Here is an 18,706-nt window from a genome sequence, read left to right on the forward strand (position 1 = left end):
TCACATAGCACAAAAAGTAGACCTAAAAAGCAAGCACTAAAAAAATTATATTTACATTTTTACATCAAACATTCTAACAACTATACACTGACAAAAACAAAGATTGTGAATTTTTCAAAGAGAAAGTTTAATAATAATGTTACTTTTAAACTATGTAATTAAATTATTGAAATTAAAGATTCATATGTTTATCTTGGTCTGCTGTGTAATTACAACGGAAACTTCTTTTAAGCTCGAAAAAAAAAATTGGTAGACTTTATTTGATGCATTGTTGGTTCCTATTTTGACCTATTCCTCGGAAATATGGGAGTTTGAAAATAAAAATAATACAGAAAAAAATACATCTACAATTTTGTAAGCGCATTTTGGGGGTGCGATCGTCTACGCCAAATTGTATGGTGTATGGGGAACTTGGAAGATTTCCATTTGAACTGCAAATCAAGTTAAAATTGGGATGTTTTTGGTACAAGCTAGCAACAAATGATATAAAAAACTATCGGGTAAACTGTATAAGTTACTTTGGTACATGCATGAACATGGAGGTTATGATATCAAATGGTTTAACTATGTAAAATCTGTGTTTAATGACCGAGGCTTTTGTGAACTATATAATATTCCGGAGCAAATTGATGTTAATTATATTAAAATTAATGTAAGGCAGCGTCTCCAGGACCAGTTTATTCAAAAATGGTTATCTGATATAAACTACTCATCAAGGGGGTTTTTATTTACATTTTAAAGAAGAGTTTTGCTCAAAACCATATCTGTTAAAATTAAGGCGGGGTCATAGAGTAAATATATGTAAATTAAGGGTATGTAATACAAAGTTTCCCATCGAAACAAGAAGATGGAGAAATGTACCACGAAATGACAGAATTTGTCCACTTTGCAAAGCAGGTCTTGGGTATGTATACCACTATATATGTAAATGTACCAATTGTGAAGTTAAGGATTTAAGGGGGAAGTTCATACCTCCATATTATTTAAAATATCCAAATGTAAAAATAGTACTATGCATGCTTAAACATTGTAATAGTAAAGTGCTGTCTAAACTAATTACGCATTCTTCTTCGGATGAGTTTTCTTTAATAAACTATAAACTATAAACTATAAACTAAACAAAAAAAAAGCACTGGAAAACAGTCCTATCACATATCTGTTCCATATTGCACCCACATCTACCTCTACCTCTTTCCTCTGGTTTTTAATGAAACCTGTAAAATAAAGAACCGGTATTACTAATAATTACTACCTCCTCTCCTATTACTAGTAGTATGTTCGTATGTTCGTATATTTGGTTTTCTTTCTTTTTTAAGGGGAGGTGGGATGTGTTCCTTGAAAAAAAAAAGAATGCATAGTGTGATCTTGTTTTACATCTTGATCATTAGGACTTCAATAAAGAAGGAATAAAAAGAAAGTAACTTTTTATCAGTGTGCACTAAGTTCCGTGCAAGTAATATGTATTTAATGAATAATTGTATTCGTGAAAACGATCGTTGTAAATATAAAACCAAAAGTTATCAAATTGGTTCTACACTATCATAAATCGAGCAAAAATCTTACCTAAAAACGGATTGGCTCCATCTCTATCAGGTCTAAATTGGTGTCAATGACCATCATGTCATCAAAATCTATAAGGTGAATTGCACCTGGAGTTGGTGACAGTGCTGGAGTTGTGTCAACTGGAGTTGGTGACAGTGCTGAAGCTGTGTCAATTGGTGTTGGTGAAGGTGGTCCAGCCTGTATTGATATGCAAATGAAATATAAGTTGTTATCTTAAAATTTCTTGTATTGGTAATCAATTAATATTTCTAATAGAATCTTACAAAAACAAATGTTCAACAACACGTCGGTACTTGTACATACGATTTTGAAATGTTGAAAAGTAGTGCCATATTCTGTGTTACCTAAAGTAACGGGTTTTTTGTTGGCTACTATATTGAACTGTATGTCATCGAGTGATGTTAGGCACATAATATTACCTGATGGTTTCTGGAAAGATGGATTTGCAGGTCTTCTTTTCTTCTGTACACTTTCTTGCAGGTATCACATGCAAATCTGCCTGCTCCCTGGTGTGTCTTCTGACTAGCTTTCTATAACAAAAACAATGGAATTGTCTACAGATCCCTCCTTTTTTAAACTTATGACATAGTATATCGCGTATTTGCGTTTCTGTACGATAAGGTATAATCCATAGTCGAAGAACTGAATAAAATTTAAACCATTATTGAAATTTGATAAATGATTGAACTCGAATAAACATTTGATAAGGATAGGCGCAGAAATCGCGCTGCAGATGCAACCAGAACGGTATCTCTCATTAACATTGTCGATAATAAAATCAGAAATCTCATTCTGCATTTGTACGGAACAATTATATGATGTAATTCCATTTCACTGGTACATTTGTATGACACAAATTACAATAATATAAAATCGACTCATGTTGTATACTGCTTAAAAATTTTGTACCAAATAATTACCTGGTGTACTGTTCTTTCATGTCTTCTCAGGGAATCTTTTGATTTGAATGTCTTAGTACATTCTCCACAACCAAGGTCATGTTCTGTGTGGACAAACCTGACATGCCTTGAACGGCCCGATCTTGACAGAAATTCTTTGTTGCAGGTACCGCACATGTAAGTCTGAAATATAAAAACAAAGCATTTAAAATATATGATCACATTTTTGGGGGACAATTATATATATAATATTTATATTGATCACAATAAAAAGTGACAATACTTTTTTATTTTATTAATATTCATGAAATTGCTTCATATTTGGTTATTTTTTTCACAAAAATGATTTTTAGAAATATAGGTAAAAAAAAAATAGGTTTACAATTGCATAATTTGTAGTCACTTGCCAAAAAAAAAGGGCCAACATTTTCAATCTTGCTTGTATATTATACAACAACATCTAAATTATGTTCTTTTTGCCCTCAAGGATGAATAGTTTTACAAAAAAAGAGAGCTGTATAAGTCTAGGATTAGCATTATTCATGTCAATAATGATTAAAAGTGACAATATTTCTTTTTTTCATTAATATTTTTGTACTTTCCCGTTATTTGAGTCATTTTTATACCTCATGTTGGAAAGTTACACATAAAAGTGAAGAATATTTACTTTCGAATTGAAAGCCATGTTGTTTCATTATAAAAAAAAAATATCGATATTTTTAATTTTGTTAGAATATTTTACTAGAACATTTAAATTCTGTTCTTTTTGTCAGTAAGGATGAATAGTTTTTCAAAAAATTAGTATTCTAATAGTCTATAGTTACTAATATGTATGCTGATAGCATTAAATAATGACAATATGTCTTTGATTATTTATATAATTTTGAACTAGTCTGATAATTGGGTACTTTTCATAACTAAGATTGATTTGTTAGACATAAATGTGAAGAAGTTTCAGTTTTGAAATTTAAAAAAATATTGTCGCATAAAACAAAGGTGCCATATTTCATTTTATTAAAATACTATACAACAGCATTACAATTTTGTTCTTTTTCTCCCTAAGGAAGAATAGTTTTACAAAAATTGAGAGATGTATAAGAGTAGGGTTAGTAATATGTACATCAATAACAATAACAAGTGATGATACTTCTTTTATTTTTTCATATTCTTGTACTGCCATCATATTTTGGTAATTCTTACTCAACAAAATGGATTTTAAGACATAAAGGTAAAGAAATTTAAGTTTAAAGTTGCACAATTTGTTGCCACACACAAAAAAAGTGCCAAGTTTTCATTTGTTTTAGAATATTATACAAAGGGCATCTAAATCATGTTCTTTATGTCCATAAGGATGAGTGGTTTTACAAAAATAGAGAGCTGTATAAGGTTATCATTAATTATGTCGATAATGATAAAAAGTGACAATATTTCTTTTTTCAATAAAGTCGCATTACAATTCTGTTCTTTTTAGCTGATAGCTCTATAAGTGTACTATTAGAAATATTCATATCCTTAACAATTAAAAGTGACAATACTTCTTTTGTTCTATTATTATTTTTTACTGCCTTTATATTTGGGTATTTTCATTCCACAGAATAGATTTTTATATAAACAGGTAGTTTTAAATGGCAAAATGAGTTGCCACATGCAAATAAAATGCCTAAATATTCATTTGTTTTAGAATCTTTTACAACGTCATCTTAATTATGTTTTTATTTATGCCTAACGATGAATGGTTCTAAAAAAAAACAAGGGCTATATGAGTCTATATTTATGTCCATAATGATAAAAGGTGACAGTAATTTTCATTAATATTTTTGTACTGGCCTGACATTTGAGTAATTTTATACCTCAGATTTGCTACTCATAAAAGTGAAGAATTTTTTGTTTTCAATTGCAAATATGTTGTCTCATTATTGAAAATAACTAATACTTCGGTTAGTAATATTTATATCTATCACAATAAAAAGTGATGCTTCTTCTTTTATTTTATTGATATAAATATAAGTTTAGAATTGCAAATTTTTTTTCAATTTTATTAGAATTTTACACAACAACATCTAAATCATGTTTTTTTTTGTGTGCCCAAGAATGATTAGTTTTACAAAAATCAAGATGTATAAGTCTCAGGTGAACATTATTCATGTCGAATAAAGGTGACAATATGTCTTCTGTTTCTATATATTCTTGAACTGGTCTGATAATTGATAACTTTTTATACCTCAGATTGGTTTGTTAGACTTGAACGTGAAGAAATTTAAGTTAAGAAATTAAAAAAATTGATGTCGCTTAAGAAATAGATGCTAATAATTTCTATTTTATTAGAAAATTATACAATGTCATTACAATTCTGTTCCTTTTGGCAATTCGGAGGAATAGTTTTACTAATTTTACTAGAATTGCAAAATTTGTTGGTACATGCAATAAAAGTGCTGATTTTTTTCAATTTCATTAGAATATTATACAACAACTGAATCCCAAGTAACTAGGTAGTTTGATATATTGCTGTCAAATTCAAAAATTAATATAATCTTTGTCAAAAAAACTTGAACTTCAAGTTCGGACTAAATTCAGATAGTACACTTTAATTTTATTCATAACTTTTTCAAACCAACTTGGATTTACATTAGACTATACAGCTATATCAGTAATACATTGAACTTATTGAATCCAAGGTTTTATGCAGTTTGGTGTATTGCTGTCAAATTCAAAAGTTCAAATAATCTTGGTCAAAAAAGCTCAAATTTGCAGTTCAGACTAAATTTAGATAGTACACTTTAATTTTATTAATAACTTTTTGAAACACCCTTTGATTTTCATCAAATCATACATCTATCTCATTTATATATTGACCTTACTGAATCCAAGGTGCTTTTGTAGTTTGGTGTATTGGTGTCAATTCAAAAATTAAAATAATCTTGGTCAAAAAACCTAGAATTTGCAGTTCAGACTAAATTAAGATAGTACACTATAACATTTTTCATAACTTTTTTAAATTACCTTGGATTTTCATCAAACTATGCAGCTAACTGAGTTATAGATTTATCTTACTGAATCCCAAGTAACTAGGTAGTTTGATATATTGCTGTCAAATTCAAAAATTAAAATATTCTTTGTCAAAAAAGCTTGAATTTGCAGTTCGGACTAAATTCAGATAGTAAACTTTAATTTTTTTTATATCTTTTTCAAACAACTCTTGATTTTCATCAAATTATACATTTATTTCATTTATATATTAACCTTACAGAAACCAAGGTGGTTATATAGTTTGGTATATTGCTGTCAATTCAAAAATTAAAATAATCTTGGTCAAAAAACCTAGAATTTGCAGTTCTAATTAAAATAAGATAGTACACTATAACATTTTTCATAACTTTTTTAAATTACCTTGGATTTTCATCAAACTATACAGCTAACTGAGTTATAGATTTATCTTACTGAATCCCAAGTAACTAGGTTTTTTGATATATTGCTGTCAAATTCAAAAATTAAAATATTCTTCGTCAAAAAAGCTTTAATTTGCAGTTCGGACTAAATTCAGATAGTAAACTTTATTTTTTTTTATAACTTTTTCAAACAACTCTTGATTTTCATCAAATTATACATTTATTTCATTTATATATTGACCTTACTGAAACCAAGGTGTTTATATAGTTTGGTGTATTGCTGTCAATTCAAAAATTAAAATAATCTTCGTAAAAAAACCTAGAATTTGCAGTTCAGACTAAATTCAGATAGTACACTATAACATTTTTCATAACTTTTTTAAATTACCTTGGATTTTCATCAAACTATACAGCTAACTGAGCTATATATTGATCTTACTGAATCCCAAGTAACTGGGTAGTTTGATATATTGCTGTCAAATTCAAAAACTAATATAATCTTTGTCAAAAAAGCTTGAACTCCAAGTTCGGACTAAATTCAGATAGTACACTTTAATTTTATTCATAACTTTTTCAAACCAACTTGGATTTACATTAAACTATACAGCTATATCAGTAATACATTGAACTTACTGAATCCAATGTTTTATGCAGTTTGGTGTATTGCTGTCAAATTCAAAAGTTCAAATAATCTTGGTAAAAAAAGCTCAAATTTGCAGTTCAGACTAAATTTAGATAGTACACTTTAATTTTATTAATAACTTTTTTAAACACCCTTTGATTTCCATCAAATTATACATCTATCTCATTTATATATTGACCTTACTGAATCCAAGGTGCTTTTGTAGTTTGGTGTATTGGTGTCAATTCAAAAACTAAAATAATCTTGGTCAAAAAACCTAGAATTTGCAGTTCAGACTAAATTAAGATAGTACACTATAACATTTTTCATAAATTTTTTAAATTACCTTGGATTTTCATCAAACTATGCAGCTAACTGAGTTATAGATTTATCTTACTGAATCCCAAGGTACTAGGTAGTTTGATATATTGCTGTCAAATTAAAAAAATTAAAATATTCTTTGTCAAAAAAGCTTAAATTTGCAGTTGGGACTAAATTCAGATAGTAAACTTTATTTTTTTTTATAACTTTTTCAAACAACTTTTGATTTTCATCAAATTATACATTTATTTCATTTATATATTAACCTTATTGAAACCAAGGTGGTTATATAGTTTGGTATATTGCTGTCAATTCAAAAATTAAAATAATCTTGGTAAAAAAACCTAGAATTTGCAGTTCTAATTAAAATAAGATAGTACACTATAACATTTTTCATAACTTTTTTAAATTACCTTGGATTTTCATCAAACTATACAGCTAACTGAGTTATAGATTTATCTTACTGAATCCCAAGTAACTAGGTTTTTTGATATATTGCTGTCAAATTCAAAAATTAAAATATTCTTCGTCAAAAAAGCTTGAATTTGCAGTTCGGACTAAATTCAGATAGTAAACTTTAATTTTTTTATATCTTTTTCAAACAACTCTTGATTTAAATCAAATTATACATTTATTTCATTTATATATTAACCTTATTGAAACCAAGGTGGTTATATAGTTTGGTATATTGCTGTCAATTCAAAAATTAAAATAATCTTGGTCAAAAAACCTAGAATTTGCAGTTCTAATTAAAATAAGATAGTACACTATAACATTTTTCATAACTTTTTTAAATTACCTTGGATTTTCATCAAACTATGCAGCTAACTGAGTTATAGATTTATCTTACTGAATCCCAAGTAACTAGGTAATTTGATATATTGCTGTCAAATTAAAAAATTAAAATATTCTTTGTCAAAAAAGCTTGAATTTGCAGTTCGGACTAAATATAGATAGTAAACTTTATTTTTTTTTATAACTTTTTCAAACAACTCTTGATTTTCATCAAATTATACATTTATTTCATTTATATATTGACCTTACTGAAACCAAGGTGTTTATATAGTTTGGTGTATTGCTGTCAATTCAAAAATTAAAATCATCTTCGTAAAAAAACCTACAATTTGCAGTTCAGACTAAATTCAGATAGTACACTATAACATTTTTCATAACTTTTTTAAATTACCTTGGATTTTCATCAAACTATACAGCTAACTGAGCTATATATTTATCTTACTGAATCCCAAGTAACTAGGTAGTTATATATATTGCTGTCAAATTCAAAAATTAATATAATCTTTGTCAAAAAAGCTTGAATTTCAAGTTCGGACTAAATTCAGATAGTACACTTTAATTTTATTCATAACTTTTTCAAACCAACTTGGATTTACATTAAACTATACAGCTATATCAGTAATACATTGAACTTACTGAATCCAATGTTTTATGCAGTTTGGTGTATTGCTGTCAAATTCAAAAGTTCAAATAATCTTGGTCAAAAAAGCTCAAATTTGCAGCTCAGACTAAATTTAGATAGTACACTTTAATTTTATTAATAACTTTTTTAAACACCCTTTCATTTTCATCAAATCATACATCTATCTCATTTATATATTGACCTTACTGAATCCAAAGTGCTTTTGTAGTTTGGTGTATTGGTGTCAATTCAAAAATTAAAATAATCTTGGTCAAAAAACCTAGAATTTGCAGTTCAGACTAAATTAAGATAGTACACTATAACATTTTTCATAACTTTTTAAAATTACCTTGGATTTTCATCAAACTATGCAGCTAACTGAGTTATAGATTTATCTTACTGAATCCAAAGTAACTAGGTAGTTTGATATATTGCTGTCAAATTAAAAAATTATAATATTCTTCGTCAAAAAAGCTTGAATTTGCAGTTCGGACTAAATTCAGAGAGTAAACTTTATTTTTTTTTAAACTTTTTCAAACAACTCTTGATTTTCATCAAATTATACATTTATTTCATTTATATATTGACCTTACTGAAACCAAGGTGGTTATATAGTTTGGTGTATTGCTGTCAATTCAAAAATAAAAATTATCTTGGTCAAAAAACCTAGAATTTGCAGTTCTAATTAAAATAAGATAGTACACTATAACATTTTTCATAACTTTTTTAAATTACCTTGGATTTTCATCAACCTATACAGCTAACTGAGTTATATATTTATCTTACTGAATCCCAAGTAACTAGGTTTGTTGATATATTGCTATCAAATTCAAAAATTAAAATATTCTTTGTCAAAAAAGCTTTAATTTGCAGTTCAGACTAAATTCAGATAGTAAACTTTATTTTTTTTTATAACTTTTTCAAACAACTCTTGATTTTCATCAAATTATACATTTATTTCATTTATATATTGACCTTAATGAAACCAAGGTGTTTATATAGTTTGGTGTATTGCTGTCAATTCAAAAATTAAAATAATCTTCGTAAAAAAACCTAGAATTTGCAGTTCAGACTAAATTCAGATAGTACACTATAACATTTTTCATAACTTTTTTAAATTACCTTGGATTTTCATCAAACTATACAGCTAACTGAGCTATATATTTATCTTACTGAATCCCAAGTAACTAGGTAGTTTGATATATTGCTGTCAAATTCAAAAATTAATATAATCTTTGTCAAAAAAGCTTGAATTTCAAGTTCGGACTAAATTCAGATAGTACACTTTAATTTTATTCATAACTTTTTCAAACCAACTTGGATTTACATTAAACTATACAGCTATATCAGTAATACATTGAACTTACTGAATCCAAGGTTTTATGCAGTTTGGTGTATTGCTGTCAAATTCAAAAGTTCAAATAATCTTGGTCAAAAAAGCTCAAATTTGCAGTTCAGACTAAATTTAGATAGTACACTTTGATTTTATTAATAACTTTTTTAAACACCCTTCGATTTTCATCAAATCATACATCTATCTCATTTATATATTGACCTTACTGAAACCAAGGTGCTTTTGTAGTTTGGTGTATTGGTGTCAATTCAAAAATTAAAATAATCTTGGTAAAAAAACCTAGAATTTGCAGTTCAGACTAAATTAAGATAGTACACTATAACATTTTTCATAACTTTTTTAAATTACCTTGGATTTTCATCAAACTATGCAGCTAACTGAGTTATAGATTTATCTTACTGAATCCCAAATAACTAGGTAGTTTGATATATTGCTGTCAAATTCAAAAATTAAAATATTCTTTGTCAAAAAAGCTTGAATTTGCAGTTCGGACTAAATTCAGATAGCAAACTTTAATTTTTTTTATATCTTTTTCAAACAACTCTTGATTTTCATCAAATTATACATTTATTTCATTTATATATTGACCTTACTGAAACCAAGGTGGTTATATAGTTTGGTGTATTGCTGTCAATTCAAAAATTAAAATAATCTTGGTAAAAAACCTAGAATTTCCAGTTCTAATTAAAATAAGATAGTACACTATAACATTTTTCATAACTTTTTTAAATTACCTTGGATTTTTATCAAACTATACAGCTAACTGAGTTATATATTTATCTTACTGAATCCCAAGTAACTAGGTAGTTTGATATATTGCTGTCAAATTCAAAAATTAAAATATTCTTTGTCAAAAAAGCTTGAATTTGCAGTTCGGACTAAATTCAGATAGTAAACTTTAATTTTTTTTATATCTTTTTCAAACAACTCTTGATTTTCATCAAATTATACATTTATTTCATTTATATATTGACCTTACTGAAACCAAGGTGTTTATATAGTTTGGTGTATTGCTGTCAATTCAAAAATTAAAATAATCTTCGTAAAAAAACCTAGAATTTGCAGTTCAGACTAAATTCAGATAGTACTCTATAACATTTTTCATAACTTTTTTAAATTACCTTGGATTTTCATCAAACTATACAGCTAACTGAGCTATATATTTATCTTACTGAATCCCAAGTAACTAGGTAGTTTGATATATTGCTGTCAAATTCAAAAATTAAAATATTCTTCGTCAAAAAAGCTTGAATTTGCAGTTCGGACTAAATTCAGATAGTAAACTTTAATTTTTTTTATATCTTTTTCAAACAACACTTGATTTTCATCAAATTATACATTTATTTCATTTATATATTAACCTTATTGAAACCAAGGTGGTTATATAGTTTTGTATATTGCTGTCAATTCAAAAATTAAAATAATCTTGGTCAAAAAACCTAGAATTTGCAGTTCTAATTAAAATAAGATAGTACACTATAACATTTTTCATAACTTTTTTAAATTACCTTGGATTTTCATCAAACTATGCAGCTAACTGAGTTATAGATTTATCTTACTGAATCCCAAGTAACTAGGTAGTTTGATATGTTGCTGTCAAATTAAAAAAATAAAATATTCTTTGTCAAAAAAGCTTGAATTTGCAGTTCGGACTAAATTCAGATAGTAAACTTTATTTTTTTTTTATAACTTTTTCAAACAACTCTTGATTTTCATCAAATTATACATTTATTTCATTTATATATTGACCTTACTGAAACCAAGGTGGTTATATAGTTTGGTGTATTGCTGTCAATTCAAAAATTAAAATAATCTTGGTCAAAAAACCTAGAATTTGCAGTTCAGACTAAATTAAGATAGTACACTATAACATTTTTCATAACTTTTTTTAAATTACCTTGAATTTTCATCAAACTATGCAGCTAACTGAGTTATAGATTTATCTTACTGAATCCCAAGAAACTAGGTAGTTTGATATATTGCTATCAAATTCAAAAATTAAAATATTCTTCGTCAAAAAAGCTTGAATTTGCAGTTCGGACTAAATTCAGATAGTAAACTTTAATTTTTTTTATATCTTTTTCAAACAACTCTTGATTTTCATCAAATTATACATTTATTTCATTTATATATTAACCTTACTGAAACCAAGGTGGTTATATAGTTTGGTATATTGCTGTCAATTCAAAAATTAAAATAATCTTGGTCAAAAAACCTAGAATTTGCAGTTCTAATTAAAATAAGATAGTACACTATAACATTTTTCATAACCTTTTTAAATTACCTTGGATTTTCATCAAACTATACAGCTAACTGAGTTATATATTTATCTTACTGAATCCCAAGTAACTAGGTAGTTTGATATATTGCTGTCAAATTCAAAATTTAAAATATTCTTCGTCAAAAAAGCTTGAATTTGCAGTTCGGACTAAAATCAGATAGTAAACTTTAATTTTTTTTATATCTTTTTCAAACACCCTTTGATTTTCATCAAATCATACATTTATTTCATTTATATATTAACCTTATTGAAACCAAGGTGTTTATATAGTTTGGTATATTGCTGTCAATTCAAAAATTAAAATAATCTTGGTCAAAAAACCTAGAATTTGCAGTTCTAATTAAAATAAGATAGTACACTATAACATTTTTCATAACTTTTTTAAATTACCTTGGATTTTCATCAAACTATGCAGCTAACTGAGTTATAGATTTATCTTACTGAATCCCAAGTAACTAGGTAGTTTGATATATTGCTGTCAAATTCAAAAATTAAAATATTCTTTGTCAAAAAAGCTTGAATTTGCAGTTCGGACTAAATTCAGATAGTAAACTTTAATTTTTTTTATATTTTTTTCAAACAACTCTTGATTTTCATCAAATTATACATTTATTTCATTTATATATTGACCTTACTGAAACCAAGGTGTTTATATAGTTTGGTGTATTGCTGTCAATTCAAAAATTAAAATAATCTTCGTAAAAAAACCTAGAATTTGCAGTTCAGACTAAATTCAGATAGTACTCTATAACATTTTTCATAACTTTTTTAAATTACCTTGGATTTTCATCAAACTATACAGCTAACTGAGCTATATATTTATCTTACTGAATCCCAAGTAACTAGGTAGTTTGATATATTGCTGTCAAATTCAAAAATTAAAATATTCTTCGTCAAAAAAGCTTGAATTTGCAGTTCGGACTAAATTCAGATAGTAAACTTTAATTTTTTTTATATCTTTTTCAAACAACACTTGATTTTCATCAAATGATACATTTATTTCATTTATATATTAACCTTATTGAAACCAAGGTGGTTATATAGTTTGGTATATTGCTGTCAATTCAAAAATTAAAATAATCTTGGTCAAAAAACCTAGAATTTGCAGTTCTAATTAAAATAAGATAGTACACTATAACATTTTTCATAACTTTTTTAAATTACCTTGGATTTTCATCAAACTATGCAGCTAACTGAGTTATAGATTTATCTTACTGAATCCCAAGTAACTAGGTAGTTTGATATGTTGCTGTCAAATTAAAAAATTAAAATATTCTTTGTCAAAAAAGCTTGAATTTGCAGTTCGGACTAAATTCAGATAGTAAACTTTATTTTTTTTTTATAACTTTTTCAAACAACTCTTGATTTTCATCAAATTATACATTTATTTCATTTATATATTGACCTTACTGAAACCAAGGTGGTTATATAGTTTGGTATATTGCTGTCAATTCAAAAATTAAAAATAATCTTGGTCAAAAAACCTAGAATTTGCAGTTCTAATTAAAATAAGATAGTACACTATAACATTTTTCATAACTTTTTTAAATTACCTTGGATTTTTATCAAACTATACAGCTAACTGAGTTATATATTTATCTTACTGAATCCCAAGTAACTAGGTAGTTTGATATATTGCTGTCAAATTCAAAAATTAAAATATTCTTTGTCAAAAAAGCTTGAATTTGCAGTTCGGACTAAATTCAGATAGTAAACTTTAATTTTTTTTATATCTTTTTCAAACAACTCTTGATTTTCATCAAATTATACATTTATTTCATTTATATATTGACCTTACTGAAACCAAGGTGTTTATATAGTTTGGTGTATTGCTGTCAATTCAAAAATTAAAATAATCTTCGTAAAAAAACCTAGAATTTGCAGTTCAGACTAAATTCAGATAGTACTCTATAACATTTTTCATAACTTTTTTAAATTACCTTGGATTTTCATCAAACTATACAGCTAACTGAGCTATATATTTATCTTACTGAATCCCAAGTAACTAGGTAGTTTGATATATTGCTGTCAAATTCAAAAATTAAAATATTCTTCGTCAAAAAAGCTTGAATTTGCAGTTTGGACTAAATTCAGATAGTAAACTTTAATTTTTTTTATATCTTTTTCAAACAACACTTGATTTTCATCAAATTATACATTTATTTCATTTATATATTAACCTTATTGAAACCAAGGTGGTTATATAGTTTGGTATATTGCTGTCAATTCAAAAATTAAAATAATCTTGGTCAAAAAACCTAGAATTTGCAGTTCTAATTAAAATAAGATAGTACACTATAACATTTTTCATAACTTTTTTAAATTACCTTGGATTTTCATCAAACTATGCAGCTAACTGAGTTATAGATTTATCTTACTGAATCCCAAGTAACTAGGTAGTTTGATATGTTGCTGTCAAATTAAAAAATTAAAATATTCTTTGTCAAAAAAGCTTGAATTTGCAGTTCGGACTAAATTCAGATAGTAAACTTTATTTTTTTTTTATAACTTTTTCAAACAACTCTTGATTTTCATCAAATTATACATTTATTTCATTTATATATTGACCTTACTGAAACCAAGGTGGTTATATAGTTTGGTATATTGCTGTCAATTCAAAAATTAAAAATAATCTTGGTCAAAAAACCTAGAATTTGCAGTTCTAATTAAAATAAGATAGTACACTATAACATTTTTCATAACTTTTTTAAATTACCTTGGATTTTTATCAAACTATACAGTTAACTGAGTTATATATTTATCTTACTGAATCCCAAGTAACTAGGTAGTTTGATATATTGCTGTCAAATTCAAAAATTAAAATATTCTTTGTCAAAAAAGCTTGAATTTGCAGTTCGGACTAAATTCAGATAGTAAACTTTAATTTTTTTTATATCTTTTTCAAACAACTCTTGATTTTCATCAAATTATACATTTATTTCATTTATATATTGACCTTACTGAAACCAAGGTGTTTATATAGTTTGGTGTATTGCTGTCAATTCAAAAATTAAAATAATCTTCGTAAAAAAACCTAGAATTTGCAGTTCAGACTAAATTCAGATAGTACTCTATAACATTTTTCATAACTTTTTTAAATTACCTTGGATTTTCATCAAACTATACAGCTAACTGAGCTATATATTTATCTTACTGAATCCCAAGTAACTAGGTAGTTTGATATATTGCTGTCAAATTCAAAAATTAAAATATTCTTCGTCAAAAAAGCTTGAATTTGCAGTTTGGACTAAATTCAGATAGTAAACTTTAATTTTTTTTATATCTTTTTCAAACAACACTTGATTTTCATCAAATTATACATTTATTTCATTTATATATTAACCTTATTGAAACCAAGGTGGTTATATAGTTTGGTATATTGCTGTCAATTCAAAAATTAAAATAATCTTGGTCAAAAAACCTAGAATTTGCAGTTCTAATTAAAATAAGATAGTACACTATAACATTTTTCATAACTTTTTTAAATTACCTTGGATTTTCATCAAACTATGCAGCTAACTGAGTTATAGATTTATCTTACTGAATCCCAAGTAACTAGGTAGTTTGATATGTTGCTGTCAAATTAAAAAATTAAAATATTCTTTGTCAAAAAAGCTTGAATTTGCAGTTCGGACTAAATTCAGATAGTAAACTTTATTTTTTTTTTATAACTTTTTCAAACAACTCTTGATTTTCATCAAATTATACATTTATTTCATTTATATATTGACCTTACTGAAACCAAGGTGGTTATATAGTTTGGTATATTGCTGTCAATTCAAAAATTAAAAATAATCTTGGTCAAAAAACCTAGAATTTGCAGTTCTAATTAAAATAAGATAGTACACTATAACATTTTTCATAACTTTTTTAAATTACCTTGGATTTTTATCAAACTATACAGCTAACTGAGTTATATATTTATCTTACTGAATCCCAAGTAACTAGGTAGTTTGATATATTGCTGTCAAATTCAAAAATTAAAATATTCTTTGTCAAAAAAGCTTGAATTTGCAGTTCGGACTAAATTCAGATAGTAAACTTTAATTTTTTTTATATCTTTTTCAAACAACTCTTGATTTTCATCAAATTATACATTTATTTCATTTATATATTGACCTTACTGAAACCAAGGTGTTTATATAGTTTGGTGTATTGCTGTCAATTCAAAAATTAAAATAATCTTCGTAAAAAAACCTAGAATTTGCAGTTCAGACTAAATTCAGATAGTACTCTATAACATTTTTCATAACTTTTTTAAATTACCTTGGATTTTCATCAAACTATACAGCTAACTGAGCTATATATTTATCTTACTGAATCCCAAGTAACTAGGTAGTTTGATATATTGCTGTCAAATTCAAAAATTAAAATATTCTTCGTCAAAAAAGCTTGAATTTGCAGTTTGGACTAAATTCAGATAGTAAACTTTAATTTTTTTTATATCTTTTTCAAACAACACTTGATTTTCATCAAATTATACATTTATTTCATTTATATATTAACCTTATTGAAACCAAGGTGGTTATATAGTTTGGTATATTGCTGTCAATTCAAAAATTAAAATAATCTTGGTAAAAAAACCTAGAATTTGCAGTTCTAATTAAAATAAGATAGTACACTATAACATTTTTCATAACTTTTTTAAATTACCTTGGATTTTCATCAAACTATGCAGCTAACTGAGTTATAGATTTATCTTACTGAATCCCAAGTAACTAGGTAGTTTGATATATTGCTGTCAAATTCAAAAATTAAAATATTCTTTGTCAAAAAAGCTTGAATTTGCAGTTCGGACTAAATTCAGATAGTAAACTTTAATTTTTTTTATAACTTTTTCAAACAACTCTTGATTTTCATCAAATTATACATTTATTTCATTTATATATTGACCTTACTGAAACCAAGGTGGTTATATAGTTTGGTGTATTGCTGTCAATTCAAAAATTAAAATAATCTTGGTCAAAAAACCTAGAATTTGCAGTTCAGACTAAATTAAGATAGTACACTATAACATTTTTCATAACTTTTTTTAAATTACCTTGAATTTTCATCAAACTATGCAGCTAACTGAGTTATAGATTTATCTTACTGAATCCCAAGAAACTAGGTAGTTTGATATATTGCTATCAAATTCAAAAATTAAAATATTCTTCGTCAAAAAAGCTTGAATTTGCAGTTCGGACTAAATTCAGATAGTAAACTTTAATTTTTTTTATATCTTTTTCAAACAACTCTTGATTTTCATCAAATTATACATTTATTTCATTTATATATTAACCTTACTGAAACCAAGGTGGTTATATAGTTTGGTATATTGCTGTCAATTCAAAAATTAAAATAATCTTGGTCAAAAAACCTAGAATTTGCAGTTCTAATTAAAATAAGATAGTACACTATAACATTTTTCATAACTTTTTTAAATTACCTTGGATTTTCATCAAACTTTACAGCTAACTGAGTTATATATTTATCTTACTGAATCCCAAGTAACTAGGTAGTTTGATATATTGCTGTCAAATTCAAAATTTAAAATATTCTTCGTCAAAAAAGCTTGAATTTGCAGTTCGGACTAAAATCAGATAGTAAACTTTAATTTTTTTTATATCTTTTTCAAACACCCTTTGATTTTCATCAAATCATACATTTATTTCATTTATATATTAACCTTATTGAAACCAAGGTGTTTATATAGTTTGGTATATTGCTGTCAATTCAAAAATTAAAATAATCTTGGTCAAAAAACCTAGAATTTGCAGTTCTAATTAAAATAAGATAGTACACTATAACATTTTTCATAACTTTTTTAAATTACCTTGGATTTTCATCAAACTATGCAGCTAACTGAGTTATAGATTTATCTTACTGAATCCCAAGTAACTAGGTAGTTTGATATATTGCTGTCAAATTCAAAAATTAAAATATTCTTTGTCAAAAAAGCTTGAATTTGCAGTTCGGACTAAATTCAGATAGTAAACTTTATTTTGTTTTTATAACTTTTTCAAACAACTCTTGATTTTCATCAAATTATACATTTATTTCATTTATATATTGACCTTACTGAAACCAAGGTGTTTATATAGTTTGGTGTATTGCTGTCAATTCAAAAATTAAAATAATCTTCGTAAAAAAACCTAGAATTTGCAGTTCAGACTAAATTCCGATAGTACTCTATAACATTTTTCATAACTTTTTTAAATTACCTTGGATTTTCATCAAACTATACAGCTAACTGAGCTATATATTTATCTTACTGAATCCCAAGTAACTAGGTAGTTTGATATATTGCTGTCAAATTCAAAAATTAAAATATTCTTCGTCAAAAAAGCTTGAATTTGCAGTTCGGACTAAATTCAGATAGTAAACTTTAATTTTTTTTATATCTTTTTCAAACAACTCTTGATTTTCATCAAATTATACATTTATTTCATTTATATATTGACCTTAATGAAACCAAGGTGTTTATATAGTTTGGTGTATTGCTGTCAATTCAAAAATTAAAATAATCTTCGTAAAAAAACCTAGAATTTGCAGTTCAGACTAAATTCAGATAGTACTCTATAACATTTTTCATAACTTTTTTAAATTACCTTGGATTTTCATCAAACTATACAGCTAACTGAGCTATATATTTATCTTACTGAATCCCAAGTAACTAGGTAGTTTGATATATTGCTGTCAAATTCAAAAATTAAAATATTCTTCGTCAAAAAAGCTTGAATTTGCAGTTTGGACTAAATTCAGATAGTAAACTTTAATTTTTTTTATATCTTTTTCAAACAACACTTGATTTTCATCAAATTATACATTTATTTCATTTATATATAAACCTTATTGAAACCAAGGTGGTTATATAGTTTGGT

General features: G+C 26.1%; 1 protein-coding gene across 1 annotated transcript; it reads right to left on the reverse strand.

Moving 5' to 3' along the window:
- Nucleotides 1–1,563: 1,563 nt before the first annotated feature.
- Nucleotides 1,564–3,642, reverse strand: LOC127733775 (putative zinc finger protein 840). The gene is made up of 4 exons (XM_052243089.1): nt 3,583–3,642; nt 2,484–2,645; nt 1,983–2,093; nt 1,564–1,740 (listed from the first exon to the last, which is right to left on the reverse strand). The coding sequence occupies exons 1-4, from the start codon at nt 3,640–3,642 to the stop codon at nt 1,564–1,566; spliced, it is 510 nt and encodes a 169-aa protein (XP_052099049.1).
- Nucleotides 3,643–18,706: the final 15,064 nt, after the last annotated feature.

Source organism: Mytilus californianus, unplaced genomic scaffold, assembly GCF_021869535.1.
Source record: "Mytilus californianus isolate M0D057914Y unplaced genomic scaffold, xbMytCali1.0.p SCAF_3, whole genome shotgun sequence".
NCBI lineage: Eukaryota > Metazoa > Mollusca > Bivalvia > Mytilida > Mytilidae > Mytilus > Mytilus californianus.

Coding starts and splice junctions, on each gene's coding strand:
- LOC127733775 (XM_052243089.1), bottom strand. CDS start 3,642: ATGGCAGTACAAGAATATGAAAAAATAAAAGAAGTATCATCACTTGTT. Junction 2,646..3,582: donor CACTTGTTATTGTTATTGAT/GTACATATTACT, acceptor TTTATATTTCAG/ACTTACATGTGCGGTACCTG. Junction 2,094..2,483: donor ATGAAAGAACAGTACACCAG/GTAATTATTTGG, acceptor TTTTTGTTATAG/AAAGCTAGTCAGAAGACACA.